This window comes from Ornithodoros turicata, chromosome 4 (genome assembly GCF_037126465.1).
Source record: "Ornithodoros turicata isolate Travis chromosome 4, ASM3712646v1, whole genome shotgun sequence".
Classification (NCBI taxonomy): domain Eukaryota; kingdom Metazoa; phylum Arthropoda; class Arachnida; order Ixodida; family Argasidae; genus Ornithodoros; species Ornithodoros turicata.
The window spans coordinates 24,566,591-24,587,276 of NC_088204.1; the positions used below are offsets into that span (position 1 = coordinate 24,566,591).

The window sequence follows — 20,686 nt, forward strand, 5'->3', positions numbered from 1 at the left end:
GCAATACCATGCCCTCGGCTGGCTTGTACTAGTGGTCAGGGGTAGGCAAATGCCCGCGATCTGGCCCAAAGGGAGACCACAGAATTGCCTTTTGCCTAAGTGCTGTGTGGCCAGGGATGCAGATTTTGCACCTTGCCCTCCTGTGCACCAAAGGCAGATGCAGACCCTATATGTCCACATTTATGTGAAAGCGATTTAGATACAACCTCATGGTAGAAGTACGAAGTTCATCTCCAGGAACTTTCGTCATTCGGCGATTTACGTGGCACATCTTTAGGCACTGTTATTTACCATTTGAAGTTCATTTGTGCATCTTTCTGGCTCAAGAAACAGATTAAGACATGCAGCATACAAATGTGAGCGTAGAACATGACTGCTGTACATGAATAGTTGCTGCCAAGTGACAAACACCATACATGTATGTGCTTAATAGGATGTACGTACGGTTCTCGTGACTTGTAATTACGCAGGACTTCACATCCAGCCAGGCAAATGTGGCTGCGTCTGTCCGTAGGCACGCGAATCCATGAGTCTCACTGAACCGGATATGCTTCGAAAGTGAAAGGTCAATCCCGACACTTTTTTTCGGTTTCTGTGTTCCAAGGACGCGTCTTTTAAAGCATACACGGAACAATCTTACGACATTCCGAGATGTCACATGTGAAACGTCGCAGCGATGTTGCGGAACAATTATAGACCCAGAAAACACATAGTGATCCCGGGGACGTCCGAATTGTTGCCCAACGTCCGTCGTCCCACATTGCCAGTCCCTGGGAGGAACCGCGGACGTTTTCCTCGGATTTGCTTCTAAAAGCCGCCGGAGATCCGCCGTCGGAAGAGCGGGGGACACAAAAAGTAAAACCGAAATGATTTGACGGACCGTCGTCCCACAATGCCAGTCCCTGGGAGGAACCGCGGACGCTTTCGTCAGATATGCTTCTAAAATTCGCCGGAGATCCGCCGTCGGAGGAGCGGGGGGGGGGGGGGGGACACAAAAAGTGAAACCGAAACGACAGGCTACGAGACACATACAGACCGCCATCTGGTTGAGCGGGAACGCGCAGAAAGCGTGCGAATTGCTTCCTCTCAAAATATTTGGGTGCCAAACATCCATTATGTGAGTTATTTGTCATATGTTTTTGTTGTTACAAAGACCTTTATGGACATAAGCACCATCAGCACATTTGGGTACGAAACTATTCCCTGACCAAAACGACCAACCAAAAACCAGCCACCGGTCGAGGCGGGAAACCAGCCGTGAATGGCGTCCACATGTTGTCGTTGGCATCTTGAAGGTGATATTTTTAGCGAGGATGAGCGAAAAAGGTAAGTTTTGTGGTTTAAACGTCACGCAATTTGATGCCGTATGTTTTAGATCGGCGCCACGGGACCTATATATATGCCTGTTGAGATTTCTGTCGGGCTGCAGACAGACTGTCGGTTGCCATTCACTGGCGAAAGAAGAGTTTTAAGTTCGGTGCGTTCTGTTCAGACTGGTTAGTATGTCAAAGTGGAGTAAATCTACGTTGCGTAGACATGTGCGGCAGTGTGTAGAGAACAGTTTGTCGATGTGTAATGCAGCCAACGAAAGCCCAGGAGCACCACCGGCTCCCACTGCCGGCTCTCCTCGTGATGTTCCGCAACAGTCATTCCGTATGGTCGAGGCGAACACCACTCATGATTTACCTACGGAGATGGCAGCTCACGATTTATCTTCGGAGATGGTTTCTAATCGCCTCTACACGTATCAACTTCAATCGGTAGAGGAGGCCAACGAACGAACTATATCATCTGAAAGTCATACACCCATTTCAGAACAACCTTGCACTATTATTGAGGGTTCCAACAGTGACAGTACAGAGGACGCATTTAATGAAATCCTTCGGGCGTGGGCTTTGCATTCGAGTGTGACTCATACCGATCTTTCTTCGTTACTGAGGGTATTGCGAACTCATCCCTCTCTGTCTTCCCTGCCCGCCTGCGCAAGAACGTTACTCCGAACTCCTCGAAGTGCGACCGGCGTGCAGGAAATGGGGAATGGGAAATACTGCCACTTTGGACTCGCTTCTGGCCTGCAGTACGAGTTAGAAGGGCTACAAAATGTCCCAGACACCATTTGCATAAATATAAACGTTGATGGGCTGCCCCTCGCCAAAAGTTCAACAGATCAGTTCTGGCCCATTTTGTGCCTCGTCACAAACTGTGGACAAAGTACGCCTTTCCCTGTCGGTGTCTTCTTCGGAAAATCCAAGAACCTATGTGCAAACACGTTTTTGAGGCCATTTGTTTCAGGGCTTAGTGAAATACTCGCGAATGGAGTGGCGGTCAGTGCAAAAACAGTGGCAGTTAAGCTGGATGCAATAGTGTGCGATGCACCTGCCAAAGCATACATTCTTGGCATCAAGGGTCACAACGCGTATGCAAGCTGCACAAAATGCGTAACACAAGGGGAGTACCAGCAGGGTCGTGTGTGTTTTCCGCAGCTGGATGCTGATGCAATGACAGACGAACGTTTTCGCTGTGGCACCTTTGAGCAGCACCATGTCAGTGAGACTATTTTAAAGGAACTGCCTATAGATATGGTACGACAGGTGCCTTTAGACTACATGCATCTCGTGTGTCTAGGTGTGGTCCACAAGCTCCTGACTTTGTGGTTCAAGGGTGACAGATCGTATCGACTTGGGAGAAGCACCAAGGACCGGATCTCCCTCGAGCTTCTGAGAGTGGAACCTTACGTGTGCTCGGACTTCTCCAGGAAGCCTCGTACTCTCACTGAATTAGACAGGTGGAAGGCCACAGAATATAGAACGCTGTTGCTCTACACTGGCCCCCTTGTGTTGTTGTCCAGAATACCAAGCCACCTCTATGCAAACTTCATGGTGCTGCATACTGCGGTCACCATTTTGTGCAGCCGCAGTCTTACTGAGCAATATGCAAACTATGCACACCAACTTCTTGTACTTTTTGTTCAGGTGTTCACGACACTGTATGGACCGCACATGGTTTCCCACAATGTTCACAACCTCATTCACCTAACCAGTGATGTCCGTGAGCATGGCCCTCTCGATAAGTGGAGTGCATTTCCATTTGAAAACTATATGCAGACGCTGAAATCTATCATCAGGAAACCAGATCGTCCGCTTGAACAGCTTCACAATCGTACAATGGAACGTCGAAAGCTGCCAAAACAGCACAAGCATACCAGTCTGGATGTGAAATGTTCCATCATCCACACAGGAGGTCCACTTCCTTTGAACTGCAGTGGGTCCCAATACAAAAAGGTTGTGGTACCAGGAAGGTTCACCCTGCGCACACAAAAGAGGGACAACACATGTGTGCTGCAGGACGGATCAATAGTTCGTATTGAGAACCTCGTGTGTACTGATAACTCAGGCGAGGTCCTTGTCATTGGAAGAAAGTTCGTGAACCCTGGTGACCTCTACGTTTATCCCTGTAGGTCATCGAAGTTTGGAATACACTCCTGCCGCACATTGTCATCCTTAGGTTGCTGGCCATTATCCCGTGTTGCCCTAAAATGCATTCGATTGCCGTTCAGGGACCGCTTCGCTGTCTTCCCTCTTATCCATACCAATGTGAACTAAGGTTTGAAGATTCAAGCTTGTAAATAATGACTTGTTATTTAATATGTACAGGACCACTCATGTTCCGAATCGTTTCCTCCTCATCCATGCTCACGTGAACTGTGTTTGAAGCCACTGCTTTGTACAAAGTATGTTGATTTTTATTTTTGCATAGGGTCATTCCCATTTCGAATTATTAAGTTTCCTGAAGAAGGCAGTGCCATCGCACTTGTACATGCCAGTTGGAAACGTGACGGGAAATGCGCATGGCCAAATGAGAAAAACCCGAGGCGCCTCGAGCAGATGGTCTTGAGAGGTGCGGAACCCCAGCCTGACTGGCAGCTGCATGACTGCATTGAAGTTGCGAAATTTGGTATGATACTGCTAATCTGCCTTTGTGATGTTGCAGTCTCGGGTTACTGCTAACTAATTAATTTTCTTTTTTTTTTCAAGAAACCTATAAGGAAGCACGAATAAAGCTGCGGTGTGCTGAAGATACATCTGATATCTGCAGTGACCGCGAGTACGGCCGAGGAAAAAGGAAGAAGAAGCGCAAAGTATGGTCTGATGAATCCCACGAGGTCAGCAGTTTCTCAGATGACGACGATGGCAATTACCAGACATCCGTTCTCCCGCGACCACCGACACCGCCTGAGACAGCATTTCTTGGTTCGCACTGATGAGCACATTTTCCTGCAACATATAGTTATTTTTTTAAACATTTTCTAAAGATGGCTGTCAGATCTCCCAATGTAGATTATATGTTCACATCTCCTAACCCAAAATTCAAAATTATAGGTTTATACCCCATGTCAACACCAACAGCTGAACCGGTTCTTCAAAGCTACGTACAGGTCGCTAATTGTGGCAGAGGCTCCTATGAGCAGTTGCAAGGTAGTTGACTTTCTGTCGGTCGACTTAAACAGATGGTATTGCACCTATGGGCCCCATAAAAAGTTGCAATGGTGTCACACCTTGCTTTTGCTATATTTCAGCCTGTCCATCGCTTGTTGGCGGTTCCGCACGTCCCAGGCCCTCATCTCAGCCACAGCCTTCACGTCTGCCTGCCTCCTCGCAACACCAGGGTGAGTAACAAATAGACTGCAATTTCAAAGGTGTGTAAAAGCCACGAGGTGCCCTAAAGTACGCAGTGGACAACCACCAAGCTCTACCTCGCACGCACATGAAACATCGCATCACGAACTCTCAACATCCCAGCAATGGCCGTCTACCAGTTTGCCGGCACGTTGCGGTGGGTAACAGTACACAGCATACTCAATGCAGTGCAAAATTATTGCTTCTGGATTTCATGACGTGTATACTATGTGCAACCACCAGGCTCAACATCAGGTCCGTCCACACAGCAGCATGAATTCTCGTCATCGCAACCATGGTTGCCGCGCCCACCTTCATTGCAGCATCAGGGTGCGTACAGGCAACAACATGCCCAAAACAATAGAAAGTCGATATCCAAGAAGGTACTGGGTTTCATGACACACGCCATATTAAACCACCAGGCTCTATACTGACCTTGCCCTCAGAAGGACCTGAAGCACTGCAACATGAACCTTCGTCAGCTGAGCCATGGCATCTGCACACTGGCGGTACAACCCAGCATCAAGGTAAATGACGGCTGCAGTGGGCAGCTTGTTCTTCAGTTACAATGCTATTTTTATATGGAACAAGGTAATGGCTTCCATGGTGGGTGCGAAAGACAGCCACTAAGTGCCACAAGTGGCCCACCATTGCACTGTTGTGAAACGCCACCGCAGACATTGTTGCAAGCTCAGTCATGGAACCCTTCTCCTCGTGGGGCTTCTGAGGACCAAGGTATTTGGACCTGGGGTATTCTCATAAAACTAAAGTGGCACTCCTTATCTCGTGTTGAGTTGTGATTGGCCAATCGTTGCCAAGTCACCAATCACAGCTCAGCACGGCATAAAGAGCCTCACTTTAGTTTGACGTCAATGCGGCCCTTGGACTGCTTTGGCAATTACGCTGCTTTCCACTAGGTGTCAGGGGCCAAAACACGAAGCACCCACGAGCAGCAGATCGCACATCAAGCCACGCGTACCAGAACTTAAGCTCAGGTAATGTAGGCATTGCCTGTTATACTGCTCAATTGAGCTGCCATCTTTCTGCGTTTGCTTCATGAACCTACTATTTTGTAGGATACTGTCAGGAAACACTAACACTTCTGCACACCATAAGGCTAGTGCAGCAAAAGCAAAGTGAGCAGTTGCTGGTCATTATCAGCAAGCTGAACAGCAGCACCACTGTTGATCAACTGTCGACTGCAAGCTGCTTCGATGAGCAGATTAAAACTACAGAGGAGCTCATGGCCTTCGAAGAGGAGCTAAAGAACAACCCTGAGAAAAGAAACCAACTTGTAAGTTTGACATGTCTTGTTAATTTGTCTACGTAACAGATATTGGCATTCGTACAACTTGCAGTGATTTAGGTCGAGGAGAAATCCAGCCATCCGCTAGACCACAAAATGAGAGAAAGCCTTAGTGGAAAGCCGCCGATATTTCAGACAGGGGCTGTTCTTCTGGGCCCCGAAGAGGAACAGTCTCTGTACGAAATATTGGCGGCTCTCCACTGAGGCTTTCTCTGAGTTTGCAGTGATTTAGTATGTCTAGTTCCCATGTCTAGAAATGTGCACTTGGACACTGAATTCAGTGTCTCTGTGGCAGGTTAAAGCAGCAGCATATAAAAAATGGGGGCTTTCTTCAATGCCAGCGGTGTGCTCACACAACATAGTAAATAATTTTTGCTGTTGTTATCATTCATAACATAAATCATCCTCACTGTAGTTGTGGCAGTTCCTGACCTTTGTTGCTTTTGAGCCACAAAGCTTACAATCACAACACAGTTAGTTGTCACCAGGTCAGTTGCACTGTGAGTCGTGCAGCTGTTGTGGAAGCTGTTGCCATCGTGGAGAATATCTCAAACACAGTATTTCGTAAGCTTGTTTCAAAAGCAGTGCTATAAATGCACTAATGCTCACGTTGTGTTCACTTTCGCAAATTTTGCGATAGTAAAAAAATTGTGAAAAATGGTACTCGCGAACAAATGCGTTCCGTACGTCTTAACTGGCAACCTGCTCCCGAAGTCGCGAAACCATGCCCTTGACACGTCAGGTGGGACACCATTGATCTACGTTGGTTAGTGCCACTGATATGCTTTTTATTTACATTTCATGATTCCATTACTTCTCTTCCAAATGTTCTGACAGTGGGCTTCTTTGCAGAAGCTCTTTATGAAATTCATAGGAGGCTCTGATGTAGGAGAGAAAACAAGCAGGATCTTGTCAAAATTGCTGTCGATCAACGTGGGCAAGGATTTCAGCCTCCATGGTACGAAAGGGAAACGAAAATTCACTGACCTCCAGATATGGAAGCTGATGTGCGGTACGTACTATCTCAGCAGCTTTCTTTTAATGTGGCCTTTAATTCGCTGATGTGTCATTCAAATTCTGGTATTGCATTTCTATCAGACGCAAACTTCATTTTTTGTTCAACTTAAACCAAGGCGATATACCGCTTGCATGAATTCCAGCAATTACCCAATTACTGTGGGTGTGACGAGGGTACAGATTTCGACACCAATGTCCATGTATAAGTGTGGCGGCGAGGTGACAACAAGTACTGTGAACCAAAACATGTGGACCTAGATAAGCTGCCTAAATTTTCTCACCCACCGCAAAAAAATTGTTAAATTTTCCCCACCTCACATAACCTCAAAAACTTTTTTAAAAATTTCCTTCATCTCATCTCAACAGTTTTAAAACTTCACTTCACTTTCCTCACTTCAAGCATCACCAGAAAAGTTGGCCTTCACCCCAGATATCTTAAGGTGAGGGTGATGGAATCCTCATGCTCATTTGCCCTCAGAGGGCGCTCACCTCTGGTCATTGGTATCATGCAGGCGCAAGGAAGGCCCTAACCTTTCCATGACAGTTCTTCTGAAGCAGGTGCTCGATTGCAAGCTTTTAAATGTGGCAAACTATTTATACTTCAAGAACATGAACTGTATCCTATATGACTTATGACCTGTGATACATGACCTTTAGCATATGACATGTTTTATTATCAGGTTGCTTGGTGCCAGTGAACCAACAGCAAGCTGAAAAGGAAGGTACTATGAAAAACGTAGAAAAAGCTGCACAGTCATGGTTGCGTCATGCCCCTGATACCTACAAAAAGCAACAAGCCAAAGCAAGTGGAGAAAGTGCCAGTCAGCAGTAAACATGTTGCGGGCACCACATTCAGCACACAGACATTGAGCCAGTCTCATCCGTGCCTTTCATGACGTTAACATATACTCACGCTAAGTGTATGTTTGTGTATGTTTGAACTGTATTCTTACCTGTTGACCTATTTTACATTGTTGTTTGTGAGGTGTATAGCTGACAACATTGTGTGTAACTGCGAACTTCCTCTGCAGCACAGAAATGCAACTGATCTACCTAACACAAAATGCGGTGCTTGTGGGTACACGGGAGCTCCTACACCAAACAAAAATTACCGTACTTTCTAAATATTGTAATGTCTTGTTAGTGTCATGTTTCTTTTTTATGCTCACTCTTACTAGTCACATTTGCACTTTCATGCCACCATATGTGCCTTGAACTCGTTTATTTTATGCAGATGCATCACAAGACAACGACTTTTTATATTGATACAACTTGGGGATGCAGTTTAGGTGCCCTGTGCGCCCAGTTGTGTTTTCTTACCTAGTCAGTTCTTTCGGTTCTTCATGTTAGAGGAATATGTACTAGAATGCCGTCCTCTGTACTTCATTTACTATTCATACAACATTGAATAAGTATGTCTTTGAGCAACAATAAATGCTCAATTTATATTGGTTAAATACCACATACTGTGATACCAATGTAAGTGACACAAACGCATGCACTGTTAGGCTTTTTGTCCAGCTTATGCAACGAATGAGAGGTTTTTATTACAGCTAGTTGAATTCAGTTTTCTGAGTTCAGAAGTTCTGCCAAGTGAATTCTACGTTTTATTCACCAGTATTGCAATGCCACTACACATTTGTCGAAAGTACTTAACGTTCCGTAACAGTTTATTAAAGTACCTGTGTAAACAAAAAATAGCCCGCCTCACCATGTGTAGATCACTTCATTGTACAGTGTCGCTTTATTAGTTGCAGGGTATGCTACGCATGGTTTCAGTTTTGTAAGCATGCCGATCATGAACACTTGCTTTTATGGAATCATACAGTGTATTTTCAATGTAAGCTGAATACGTCACAAGCAAAACAACAAAATAATAGCTGACATTACCTTTAGAGTGTTTGTGTTCCAAGCATGCAGTACTTTTATGTTAGATACAGTGGTACAGAAAACAGAAATAACAAAAATAGCACCAATTGTTTCACCACTCTGTTTGCAAAGCTCTTCATGAAGAGTGATAAAATGAACCCCGATGCTGTTTTTGTTGTATATGGAAGAAACAGATACAACATAAAGGTACCACATGTTTCTAACGCAAACACTCTAAAGGTAACGTCAGGTATTATTTTCTTGCTTTCTATGCAAGGTATTCAGTTTCTATTGAAAATATAAGATTCGTTAAAAGCTAATAATCATGATATACATGCGTACAAGGTCTAAACCATGCGTAGTAGTAACTGGAGTACAGAACAGCTGATTTAGCAAGCAACAAGCCAGGTATGCAACATCCGAAATAAAGCCACCGTTCATCCCGAGAGTATCCCAACGAAGCATCCCTTGGACTTCCGAAAGGCACATTTTCGGAGGTTCACTCGGAGCATGTAGGGATGGACAAGGGACGAAGTCATGCAGTCCCAGGGACAGCCGCATGATCCGAAGGCGGCAGTCCCACGGTCGTCCGCGGGACTGGTGTGTGTTATCTGGGGACACAACATTTCAGGGAAAACATCATTAGAACGTTTCCATGTGTTGAATTCGTAACGTTTCAGAGGAAACGTTGGGGGTACAGTGGTTTTTTGTTGACAACGTTGCGCTCACATTGTGTACGTTGAGGCAACGTTGCGGCAACTTTTGGTGCTACCTGGGAGAACTTCCTATACAGAGGTGTGAGACGATAACGATATTGGGCCTCATCTTCAACAGAGATGGCTTGGCAAAAGAAAACTGGTTGGACAAGCTTCGTCACATTAGAGAATGTATCCAAAAAACAAAAAAAATTTCTTTCTCGTTCAACGAAAAAGCCTATTTCGTAAAAACGGCTGTTTTTTTCAAAATGCTTACATTTGGCACGGGTATGCGTGACGTCTAACAACATAGTGAGAACTTTTCACTCTCTGGTCTTCGGTTTCTTCTGGGATTACTCTACAGAGCTAGTAGCACGGCGTTTCCTACATTGTTCCCCGAAGTCAGGAGGAAAAGGTCTCCCACACTTAGGTACCAACGCTCGTACGTTGGCACTAAAACGCCTGCTCCAAACTCTCGAGACTGAGGGACCACCTGCAGCTTTAGCACGATATTTGCTGGGACCGTTGGGGAGGTTTGTCCTCCAAGCTGAAACATGGAAGAAGTCCAGCAAGACAGAGACACCGACCCAACACTACGCTTTGCTTGTACAACATTACAAGAAAATAAAAACCCTGGACCCGAATATAGACATTTTCAAAACGACGGCTACAGAGCTAGGAGAAAGAATTTCCAATGAGGAAGCAATAGAAGAACGACGGCAACATAACTGGAGGGCAGTGTCAGCATCGTGGTTGCCAGGAAAAGTACAAGACTCAAGGTGGAAGGCGGCTTGGGAAGTCCTACCCACACGAGATCGACTCACACAGTTTGGCATCACACATACAGATGAACGTGTTCATTGCCTGAGTACGGAAACTGTCCAACATGTGTTTCGAGAGTGCTCAGTGGCTCGTGCAACGTGGTCACGGATGTCCACCCCTATAATCTTCAGCTCCCTGCTGGTTTTTCTTCTCGGGATTGGACCACACCAAGAAAGAGACTAAGAGTGCTTCTTACCGCGCTAACCGAGGAAGCTCTATGGCAAGAGCGATGTCGTGACACCAGGCAAAATCGCCCTTTTGTATCTATCAGCTACATAGTGAATATTGTCACCCAGCACTTTAAGCAATTTTTACATAACCGCTTCCGAGTTATGGATGAAATAAACTTTGGGAAAGAGTGGGAGTGGCAGCCTCTAGTGCAAGTCTGAGGAGGGAAATTACGAGTGCTACAAAAGGAACCCTGTTACTGTAGGAAAGCTGGCCGTTTCCCATTTCAACCAGGATAAACTTGTTCATGCCACTCATTTCCTTTTCGTCATAGGGTTTTGATCATGATTCTTAGGAGCTATCACAAAAAACAAAACTGTAGTGGAACAATTTTGTGTGTGACTACATAGATAGAATGTATATAGATAGAATGTTTTTTTCTTGTTTTGGGGGGTTCGGTTCTGTGCGTTAAAAAGCGCCACCTTCAGGTGATGCAAGTAGAATACCTGTTAATAAAATTTTTCTGAACAGCTCCGCGGCTCTGTGGCTGGTCTTCCGCGCCGGTGCCAATACATGGTAAGCTCCCCGGGCGGAGGCCAAAACATTGCACTGCGTTTTGGTTGAAACCCGCCACTTCCCCCAAATCGGGGTAGCTGGGACGTGCAATTTTTGGTAGTGGGGGCTTGCGTACGCGCTCGCCCCCGTTTCTGTCGATCTTAAAAAGCAGAATATGGATTACTTGCATGGGGCTGGAAGGTAAGTTCCCATGATCCCTTGCGTGCCACAGGTGGCGCTTGCGGCCCCAATGAAGGCCTCTGAGGGATCTCAGGCGGTTGCTGTTTTGTGATCTATTTTTGAAGCGTGATGTGGGCAAGCTAACGCTTGTCCCATCCTACAGTTGGTGACACAAGGTCTTCAGTTGTCTAATTGCTCCAGCAACAACGGAAGTATCCTGAGGGCAGACGACCACAGGGGTGGCATCCAATGTATTGCTCCGTAGACGAAAGCGTGCTTGGCGAACGCAATGCATCCTGGACAGGTCCTGGTCGCACGTCACAGCAAACGTCAAGGCACACGTGACTTTAAAGATGGCGGCGCCCGTGATCGGTGGCCAAACCGTTTGTAAACAATGCGGTTATTGTTTCTGGACGACGTTTTGGATGTTTTTCGATCACGGTAATTATTTTTATCCGATAATCTCGCAATAAAACGCGGAGTTTTACACATAAAGCCTCGTATGGTGACAACTTCCAAAGATGTGATGACGACCGCGCGTTAAGACTTACCGAGCCGATGCGATGTACTTAAACTAAGCTGAAACGGGCTACCATGTTGCGGAAGAAGCACCGCATAGTTTACGCTGGCAAAATACGTTCATCTTTTGGTGTTATGACGGCGAAAATATGTCGGTAAGCGGCAAAACGACATGTAAACAAAGTCACATGACCTCAAAATGACGTTTTCTATGACGTGCGACCAGGACAAGATGGCAGTTTTGCCAAAAGCACCCGCTTGAGGGTAGTTACAACAATGGCTGGTTTGTGTCACCCCTGTGCAGACGACCCTTCGCCGTTGCGCAAGGTTGCGTCACCGCTCAGCGCATGATACGCCCATCTGGTCAAGTTTCCTTTCTGTGAGCCGTGTGCAAACTCGAAGTAATGCAACGTTTCCAAAAGAGCGTTCTTTTTTTTTTTTTTTTTTACCAAACCCCAGAATGTGCCGTTTGCGCAATAGTCCGGGGAAAATGGACGGCTGCGAAACCACGTGATCTCCAGTCGCCATTCACGGCGCTTCCCTCCTAGGAGCGCGGGAAAGGAAAAAAATGTGCAGAAATCGCTGTGCAGATTATCATTGAAATGCAATAGCATTTATGACGCCATCGTTGGCATTCTCCGACGATGGACAGCAGAGGCCTGTGGAAACTGAAGTAGCTGATTGGCCACCACTAGCTTTTCTGTACCCCCTGACGAAGACACAATCTATAACACTTCCCGAACATTTTGACATGATGGAACATACAGAAAACACAGACGGACACGGATATCTGTGCGTTCGATCATGTCAAGTTTTAACCAACCTGCTCTACACCTTCTAGCACTTCCCGTACAGGTTGTGGGAATTTCATCGTCACTGGCTAGATGCAAATCGAAGACGTCATTGCCCGCGAACCAGTTGTTCTGCAGCTTCTTAATGTCCGTATCCCATGACGGTCATGGACATGTTCTATTCAAGTTTTCTACGAAGGTGTTGCTGGCAGAGTAATTGAAGAGTTTTATTAGAACGAACCTCTTGCTTGACGTTGCCTTTCGAGGACCCCGCATTAACGTATACCAGCCGATGAGGGGGGGAGCATCCTTTTAGACCACTTCTACGACGCATAGGTCTTTGCCAGTCGTCCTGGCGGTTACCGGTTCCAGAATGAAGGCTACAGAGGGAATGATGCATAACGCTGGATCTCTGCAAGGCGATTGCTGACAAATGGTAGGAGACGTGCAGGCGTTGTCCGAATCCATGACAGAACAATCATGGAATCGGTCCAGGCGTGGCATTGAGAGTGGGGGATGTTAAAAACTGCTGACGTAGTCTGGACTAGCGTTGAGGAGCCTACAGGATAACAAGGCTGCGAGAAGTTCTAGTCTCGGAAGAGTTTGACGCCCACTCGGGATTTGGCAACGACAAGGATGACAATCCGACAATTTGGAAAACAATTTGACAACCAAGGATGACTCCAACAAGTGTTTAAGGCGGTGCATCAGAGCCGGCACTTCGTCGTCTACAATCGAGGGATGGCGCAGCGAGCGAAATGGTTCGCGCAGACACCGCTTCACAACATTTTGGCGCTTGCTTGGAAATACGGTACCGCTGATGTAACGTCTTCCTTTTGTGTTATTTTTGTTTTCTCTTGGCGCGCGACGTGTCAAGCGAAATCTTGTGCAAACATATGACCGCTCGTGCTCACCCATGCCAAGTCCAACACTGTAAACACGCATATCGCGCTCATCCAGACGGAACAATTAGTGGCGCGGCTTTTGAATGCGCACAGGCTGTCCAGCTGTCTCCTGAACTTCTTCGTCGATCTGTTGCTGTTCTGTGCTGTGTTGTTCTCGGGCGAAGGGTTAGTCACCAGTCGTTTCGTGTGATTTCTGCAATGCTTTCGCATATAATAAATGAAATTCCTCGTAACACACAAAAAAAGCTAGGTTGGACACGACGCGGTTGAAACACGTTGGTGTCGGCATGTTATAGCCTACCGACATTACGCGGAAATTGCGAAACGAAGCCGCAACCTGTTTTTGTTATTTTCTGTCACCCTGGGCTTACAAATTTCAGACCACGTTGTGGTGGTGCAAAACGCTTCATTTACTTGCACAGTCAGCGGAAATGAAATTAAACTGCAAAGAGGCTGCATAACGTTTCCCATATCCTTGGACATCAGTGGAGAAGGAGGAAAAAGGTAAAAGAGAAGAAGAAAAGGGAAGAAAAGCAGGGTAGAGGAGAAAAATGTGTCTGCCTGGACCATACAGCTGATTGGAACGTAAAGTGCGAATGGAGGTTTCCAGTTTGGTCGTCTCTATAATTCGGGTCTGTTGTGCTCATCCTGGTCGTCACTAACCGCGGCCCCAGACTTCGCCCAAGCACAGATCAGCACGCCGCGAACTGGGTCTCTGATGTCCCATTCGTCTGGAAGTGACCTTCAGCTCGTGGTTCTGTCAGTCTGGATCTCGGAGTGAGAGCATTTCATAACAAATTGTCATTGTGAGTGTCATCTTGCCTATCCGCGCAGGAACTTCCAGAAATCCTCTCTAGCTTTCTTTTTCGTCCTCGTCGTGGCTGCCGACATCACGACCTTGTCTCGATTAGCAAAAACCGCACGGCACACTGATTACAATTGTTCTGGCCTGGCGTACGTCCTTCTGTAATCGGGAACTCTAATTCGCATGCTTCGAGGATAGCGAGGGTCAACAAGCTCTAGCAGGAGGTAGTCGTTATAAATTCGCGCAAGGTACGTACACCACCCTTTTCTCGTTCCGCAAGGCGTCGTCCAGTACCTACAACGAAGAGGCAGTACTGCCGGTTGGTTATACGTAACCTCTCCAAAAGTGCACTTCCACAGACCGCACTTCCTCAGTTCCGGTACGTGACTCTGTCCTGTACGCTTGCTACCGTCCGCCAGTTGGTCCTGATATTTCGCGAATGTTCCGGTCACTATACAAGGCATGTTCAGCGCAGCACAGAACTGAGCATGGGCTCAATATCGGGCTCCACTAGAGAGGACTCCCAAAACTACAGCGATGTTCACGTCCATATGATCTTGTCCGATGCTTGGTGGACGCTCAGTGTCAGCCACACCCTTTAGTCTGTACATTTTGCACTGCAGTGTTAGTTCACTGCGCAATCCTTTTCTGCTTTCAGAAACGACTTTCATGTCCGCAAGTGCACAACAATGGGTGATGGTTTCCGAGCGCCTTTAAGCTACTGAACAGGTGCATTAGTGACAGACAGACGTAACTAAAGCCCACAATATTCACATGTAACTAAAGCCCAAAATACTGACATGTAACTAAAGCACTTGTAGCGCGGCGCATTCTGCGTACTCTACCAAAAAAAGACGCCGTAAGCCGCTTTCTCCTTTCTTGTTTCCACCGGAGGCTCAGCGACTGCTCTATGGTGTCTTCCTGTAATGCGGCATGCTCCTCCTTTGAGAGCTCAATCAATTTTTTGTAGTCGATGCATGCCGTTGCGAAGGACGTTGGCTCCATGTCTGGTCTTTGCGCTTGTTCCCCATAGTCAGCAATTCGGCGCTCGGGCTTCTTACACAGGGCTGGAAGGCTGGCCTTCTTGGCTTTGGTGTTGAGACGGCGCTTGGCCCTTGCCTGTTCACGTGCATTACAACGTTTTTGAAGGCTCAAAGTGTACTTCCCTGGCTTTGTTTGACACATCTCCTTGTGCACACGATGATGCAAACCTTCACGTGAGTTCACTGATACGGCTGCGGCAAATGCACGTGTTTGGAAAGACCGCCGATGACAGAAGTTGATCCGCTTTCCCCCAACAAACTTCGCGATAACGGAATTGAAGTGCTCGGCGGCGTTATTGTCAACATTCATCAACAAGCTGCGAGCATTACCTGCAACACGACTTAGTGTGATCTCAGTGACTTAGTGACTAAGTGACTTAGTGACTCAGTGATCTCCAGTGTGGTCTGAGTGCGCAACCCTGTTCTGCACTCATGAATTATTTCCATGTCTCAAACAGCCAGAAGCTTTCGTGCCTGTCCGCAATGGCTTTGCTTCAAATGTTTCCTCTATACGATAGCTGACAGGTGCTCCGAATTTTTTCTTGCATTCCTGTTTTTAATACACAATTTCCAATGAAGTGAGGCTAAACGCGATCGTCCCGGTGGCGTTATATGGGGGAATGACATGCCACGATCATGCCCTCCCCCGCCCCTCCCCCCCCCCCCCGAGAAAATAAACATCGATGAATGAACAGCTCATGTATAGTATAGTCCGTTCACGTATTTGCGGCAGGGCTAAGCTGCGTGTGCTCGTGCTCCTGCGTCACAGTCAACGTCGGCCTCGTCGTCCACCTGCACGTGCAGCGGTATAGCATTTCCAGCGCTCAAATTGTTGTGTCTTGTGACGATACCCTCCATGGGAGATGGCAGCACTGCGCTGCCCATTCTGAAGCGGCATACTCCACGGATGACCATACCTGACAAAAACTCGTGTGCCGAGTCAACGGCTTAACGTAGATGAAATCTTTTTGTTGGTATTGGTTCTTGATATGTTTTTCTAGTGCGTGATCGAGCCAGATTTTCGATTTTGGGCGGCTCTATTTTGTAAGCGGGCGGAATCTCGAAATATAGCTTTTCCCAAACCTTTCGACGACGATATAAAAATTTCTGAGTCTAAAACGCAAAATCTGCTTCGATCAGGCACTAGATATAAGCATCCTCTTCCATTTAAAACCAGTTGCACGGAGATCAACCAAATTTTCGCGGCGCTACGGGAGTTGAAAAATGTATGGGGATTCCCATAGAGCGTCGGTGGTGATGCACCGCCTTAAACCAACACGACGGAGCAGCTATCGACGAGCTCGAGCGCTGTTGAACCACGAACGGGGGCAGATGGGGTCAGGTGGTTCCTCATCCTCTTCGCAATTTGTTATGAAATATATTATTAAGATAATCGCGCAATAAAGTAGTTGTTGTTGTTGTTATTTCTTAATTCTTTGTGATGTGATTTTATTTCGCGTGTAAGGCGCTCATACATGACTTTTTTACGTTGGCTAAGCTTGTTTTTTAGCCTTCTTAGGTTGAACCAGGGGAATGAACGTGTAATATAATTCTAGTGTTGGGAAAAACTCAAGTGACCTCAAGCGTTGGGCCAATCGTTGGACGTCGATTGAGTAGCTTTTTCCTTTGCTTTTTTTTTTATTTGTCTCCCTGGGTGACCTGTGACGCTGGCGAGGCTTTCCCTTTCCCATCTGTTCTCTCCCTCTCCCCCGCTTTGGCGGTTCTGGGCAGTTCTGGGTGGTTGTGGATCTCCGTTCGCGTCGAGTGAAATAAATAAAATGCGGACGCGTTGGCTGTTTCTGTTGCACAAAGTGCTTTATTTTCCGGGATAGGTATTTCCAAAGCAATATGAAGTCTGCTGTAGCTGTGCAGAACACAAACATGATATGAACATGAACATTGTTTCTGAAGTTCGAATGAAATGCCGAAGCAACTTTGCATTCACTGATTGCTGATGTCTCACGTGGAAGATTTCACAGTAGAACAACAGTATGTTGGCTGCACAGGCACACACATTCAGAGATCCGGCATGAGAGAGAACATGTCCATATCCCTTTGCTGCTTGTGTAGGCGCCTGGTTGACCCGTCACAAAGGAAATTGTGAAGCTGCTATGCCGAAAGATGTAGCTCCAACCACTCTGAGTGTCTTATCCATTCTACTGTATCCATGCAGATGCTATTCTGAAGCAGATATGGGTTGAGTGCTTATACCTGAACAAGAAAGATAGGGATCAGAATGGTGAAAACCAAAAATTCTACCTGCCAAAATGCTGCGTATAATCCACAGGTGCGGCGCTATGTTATGCTAAGCGGCAAAATGGAATAGGAACTGACTTACCTGTCATCGAGTGAGTAGCGGAAAAACGCAGTATTCGTCCTTCTTGAATCGTTGTCGCATCGAGCAAGCGAAGCGTACCTGCATGCCTTCCACTTACCTACCACTCAATTGACTTGCAGAAGTATCCATGAGGCACCGAGTTTTTCAGAGTCGATATCGAGAACATGTTAGGGAAGGACACTAAAAACCATCCAAAGCGGTACCGGCATAGATGCTTTGCGTGCGTCCCTGCTGCACCCAACACATTTCGAAACTTTCCGGCGAGTTGCTCCGGCACCGCCGACACGGCGTCGCAACCTTGAGCGCGCCAAGGAAAGTTCATAATTTCAAACCAACCAATGAGCGCCCGCATACCGGGGGAGCGGCCTCAGGAGCCAATGGGCTCGTGACGGTTGAGAACTCACGCTTCGACGTAAAAATTCTGACGTTTCATGACGTCTGATGACGCGAAAAGCTCGCAGCGCCTCACTTTAGTCCGCAAGTGAACTCGCGAATTTCATCCCCTTGGGTTGAACGCTTCCCGCAAACGTCGAGTTCTTACATCCATAATTAAACCCCAGAGACTAAGGAACACCTAAACAACACGGTCACACTTGTCCTCGGTCGGACTTGTTCCTCGGTCTCTCCATTCTAAATATGGATGTCCATCATCACCAGCTCGTCTGCTTCCTTGCAAGTTCTTGACCTTCTTCGTGGACGACAAAGCGTAGCTCTGCTCCCAAAGACAAGCGTACTTTTGGAACCACGTAGTATTTATTTTCATCATCGTTCTGGCTTCGGAAGCAGGTCATCTCCCCACGCCTTCTATGTGCCTTCGAAGATCCTGCTGACGCAGGTATAGTCCTGACAAAGACGCTTCAGGCGTGCCTGCAAGTGGGCAACCTCTCGCCTCGCCCGCTTCACTGGTGGAATTCCTATATCTATTTGGAGCAACCTAAGAAAGCTAAAAAAAGAAGTTCAGCTAATATAAAAAAGTATACGGGCGTCACAAATGCGAAATAAAATCGCATCACATAAAAAACGCGAAATAAAATTACTATATAACTGGAAAAGCGGTGAGAAATTGTCCGGCTTCAATGGCTCTGTGGTGAGCCATTGTCCGGCCTCGGCAGTTTTTAGTGAGCAATTATCTGGTTAGCAATTGTCCGCGCCCCGGTTATATCCACACTGTGCTGTAAAATGGTGTCTGCCCATTTAACCGAACGCCGTTTCATAACCTCCCCACTTCATCGTCAAAATATAATTGTTGATGTTGTTGTAGTGCAAAGGTTTGCGCTTCCGTTGAATCGAATGCGGGAGCTGCACTGCTTGCACTAGTTTACAGAGTATAGAGCCCAATCGTACGATACAGCCCAGCTTTTTTGTGTGTGAACTCGTGCTGCACTCCCACTGCAGTTTTCCCAATTGAATGGTCTAGTGTAGAGCAAAGGTTTGCACTTCCATTGAATCAAATGCGGGAACTTGCACTGGTTCACACTGTACAGCCCAACTTTTTTTGTGAACTCGTGCTGCACTCCCACGGCACTTTTCCCAATCGAATGGTCGAGTGTAGTGCAAAAGTTTACACATCCGTTGAATCGAATGCGGGAACTCGCACCGCCTGCACTATAGTTCACACAGTACGGCCAAGCATTATTTGTGAACTCGTGCTGAACTCCCATGGCACTTTTCCCAAACAAATGGTCGAGTGTAGAGCAAAGGTTCGCAGTTTCGTTGAATCTAATGCGGGAGGTTGCAGCGCTTGCACTAATTCACAGAGTACAGCCCAGCATGGGCTGGCGAGAGAAATTACGGCTCCCGGGGATGAGTCCTGCCTGGGACCCCTTCTCATATGTCTCCGTCGTGCTGAAGGGGCTCAGGCCCCAGGCCGTCATTCCCGGCTGCCCACCCCCTTTTGCCGGCCCTGCAGCCCAATCGAGACAGCTCTAATATTTCTTGATGGGCTGACGTCTACCTTCGAGGCTGTCGTAATGACCGTTACAGCATTACACTACTGAAAATTCACAAATTTAAATAAGAAACAGATTAACTACAACAAGTGTCATCCTGGCACGTAGCAATAATGAAGAGAGCGGCATTGAAACTACGTGGATTTCCCCCTGTCGCAACAGCAAACACCTCTCACTTTGCATACTGCGATCCCTTGGGGGCAACTCGCGATGCAAGCCCCGGCATACTTACCTGGTGTCGGGAAGCCTGTGATCAATGTGGCAGGCTCCCCGGGTGGAGGCCAAGACATTGCACTGCGTTTTGGTTGAAACCCGCCACTTCCCCAAATCGGGGTAGCTGGGACATGCAATTTTTGGTAGTGGGGGCTTGCGTACGCGCTCGTCCCCGTTTCTGTCGAACTCAAAAAGCAGAATATGGATTACTTGCATGGGGCTCCAGCAACAACGGAAGTATCCTGAAGGCAGAGACCCTTCGCCGTTGCGCCCGCTTGCGTCACCGCCAACGAACGTCACAACGAAGAGCATGATAAAGTATACATGTAGCATGAAAGGCACAAAATGGGCTGACTACAGGTTCGTCTTGATCCCCTAAGGAGATATTCAGACCTTTCAGGAGCGGAACCCAGACATTTGCTCTCCCCTTCAAAAAAAAAAAAAAGCCCCGTTATTGCAAATGAATGGATGGTTCTACTTGCAAAATCTAAGTACATCTCACGCGGAACTTTCTTCTTGAAGCTCGTTTCAATTCGTACAAACGACTATTGTCACCTGTTACGTATTTGCGCATATGCATACTGAATATTTTTTTTCTGTTTCATGCGTGTCATGTTTTCTTCAGCAGGGGTGTACGTTGAGAAGCATATTTCCGTAGCCCTTTTATATATATGTTTTTTCTAACATCAACATAAACGAGATGATTTCATCGCGAGGTATGCGGTAGAGACGGTATGCGAGTATGGTAGAGTTCATTGGGACGGATCAGGAACAGGTGTTGGAAGCAGAACCTGATGTATACGAATTGATAACCGTGTTCTATTTGACAATTTAT

At 46.9% G+C, this 20,686-nt stretch overlaps 1 protein-coding gene, 1 non-coding gene and 1 pseudogene across 2 annotated transcripts; all 3 read left to right on the top strand.

Annotated features, from left to right (window-relative positions):
- Nucleotides 1-1,313: 1,313 nt before the first annotated feature.
- LOC135391439 (uncharacterized) lies at nt 1,314-8,686 on the top strand. The gene is made up of 14 exons (XM_064621696.1): nt 1,314-1,326; nt 2,293-3,453; nt 3,757-3,954; nt 4,035-4,250; nt 4,380-4,475; nt 4,577-4,666; nt 4,726-4,833; nt 4,920-5,006; nt 5,099-5,203; nt 5,268-5,411; nt 5,594-5,671; nt 5,753-5,970; nt 6,835-6,994; nt 7,680-8,686. Exons 1-14 carry the CDS (start codon nt 1,314-1,316, stop codon nt 7,829-7,831), a joined length of 2,826 nt encoding a protein of 941 aa, XP_064477766.1. The 3' UTR covers nt 7,832-8,686.
- Nucleotides 8,687-11,122: 2,436 nt separating this feature from the next.
- On the top strand, nt 11,123-11,257 carry LOC135393606 (U1 spliceosomal RNA; annotated as a pseudogene).
- Nucleotides 11,258-19,862: 8,605 nt separating this feature from the next.
- On the top strand, nt 19,863-20,026 carry LOC135393585 (U1 spliceosomal RNA). Its single transcript, XR_010422685.1, has one exon. It is a non-coding gene; the product is annotated as a U1 spliceosomal RNA (small nuclear RNA).
- Nucleotides 20,027-20,686: the final 660 nt, after the last annotated feature.

Coding starts and splice junctions, on each gene's coding strand:
- LOC135391439 (XM_064621696.1), top strand. Junction 5,672..5,752: donor GTACCAGAACTTAAGCTCAG/GTAATGTAGGCA, acceptor ACTATTTTGTAG/GATACTGTCAGGAAACACTA. Junction 6,995..7,679: donor GATATGGAAGCTGATGTGCG/GTACGTACTATC, acceptor TTTTATTATCAG/GTTGCTTGGTGCCAGTGAAC.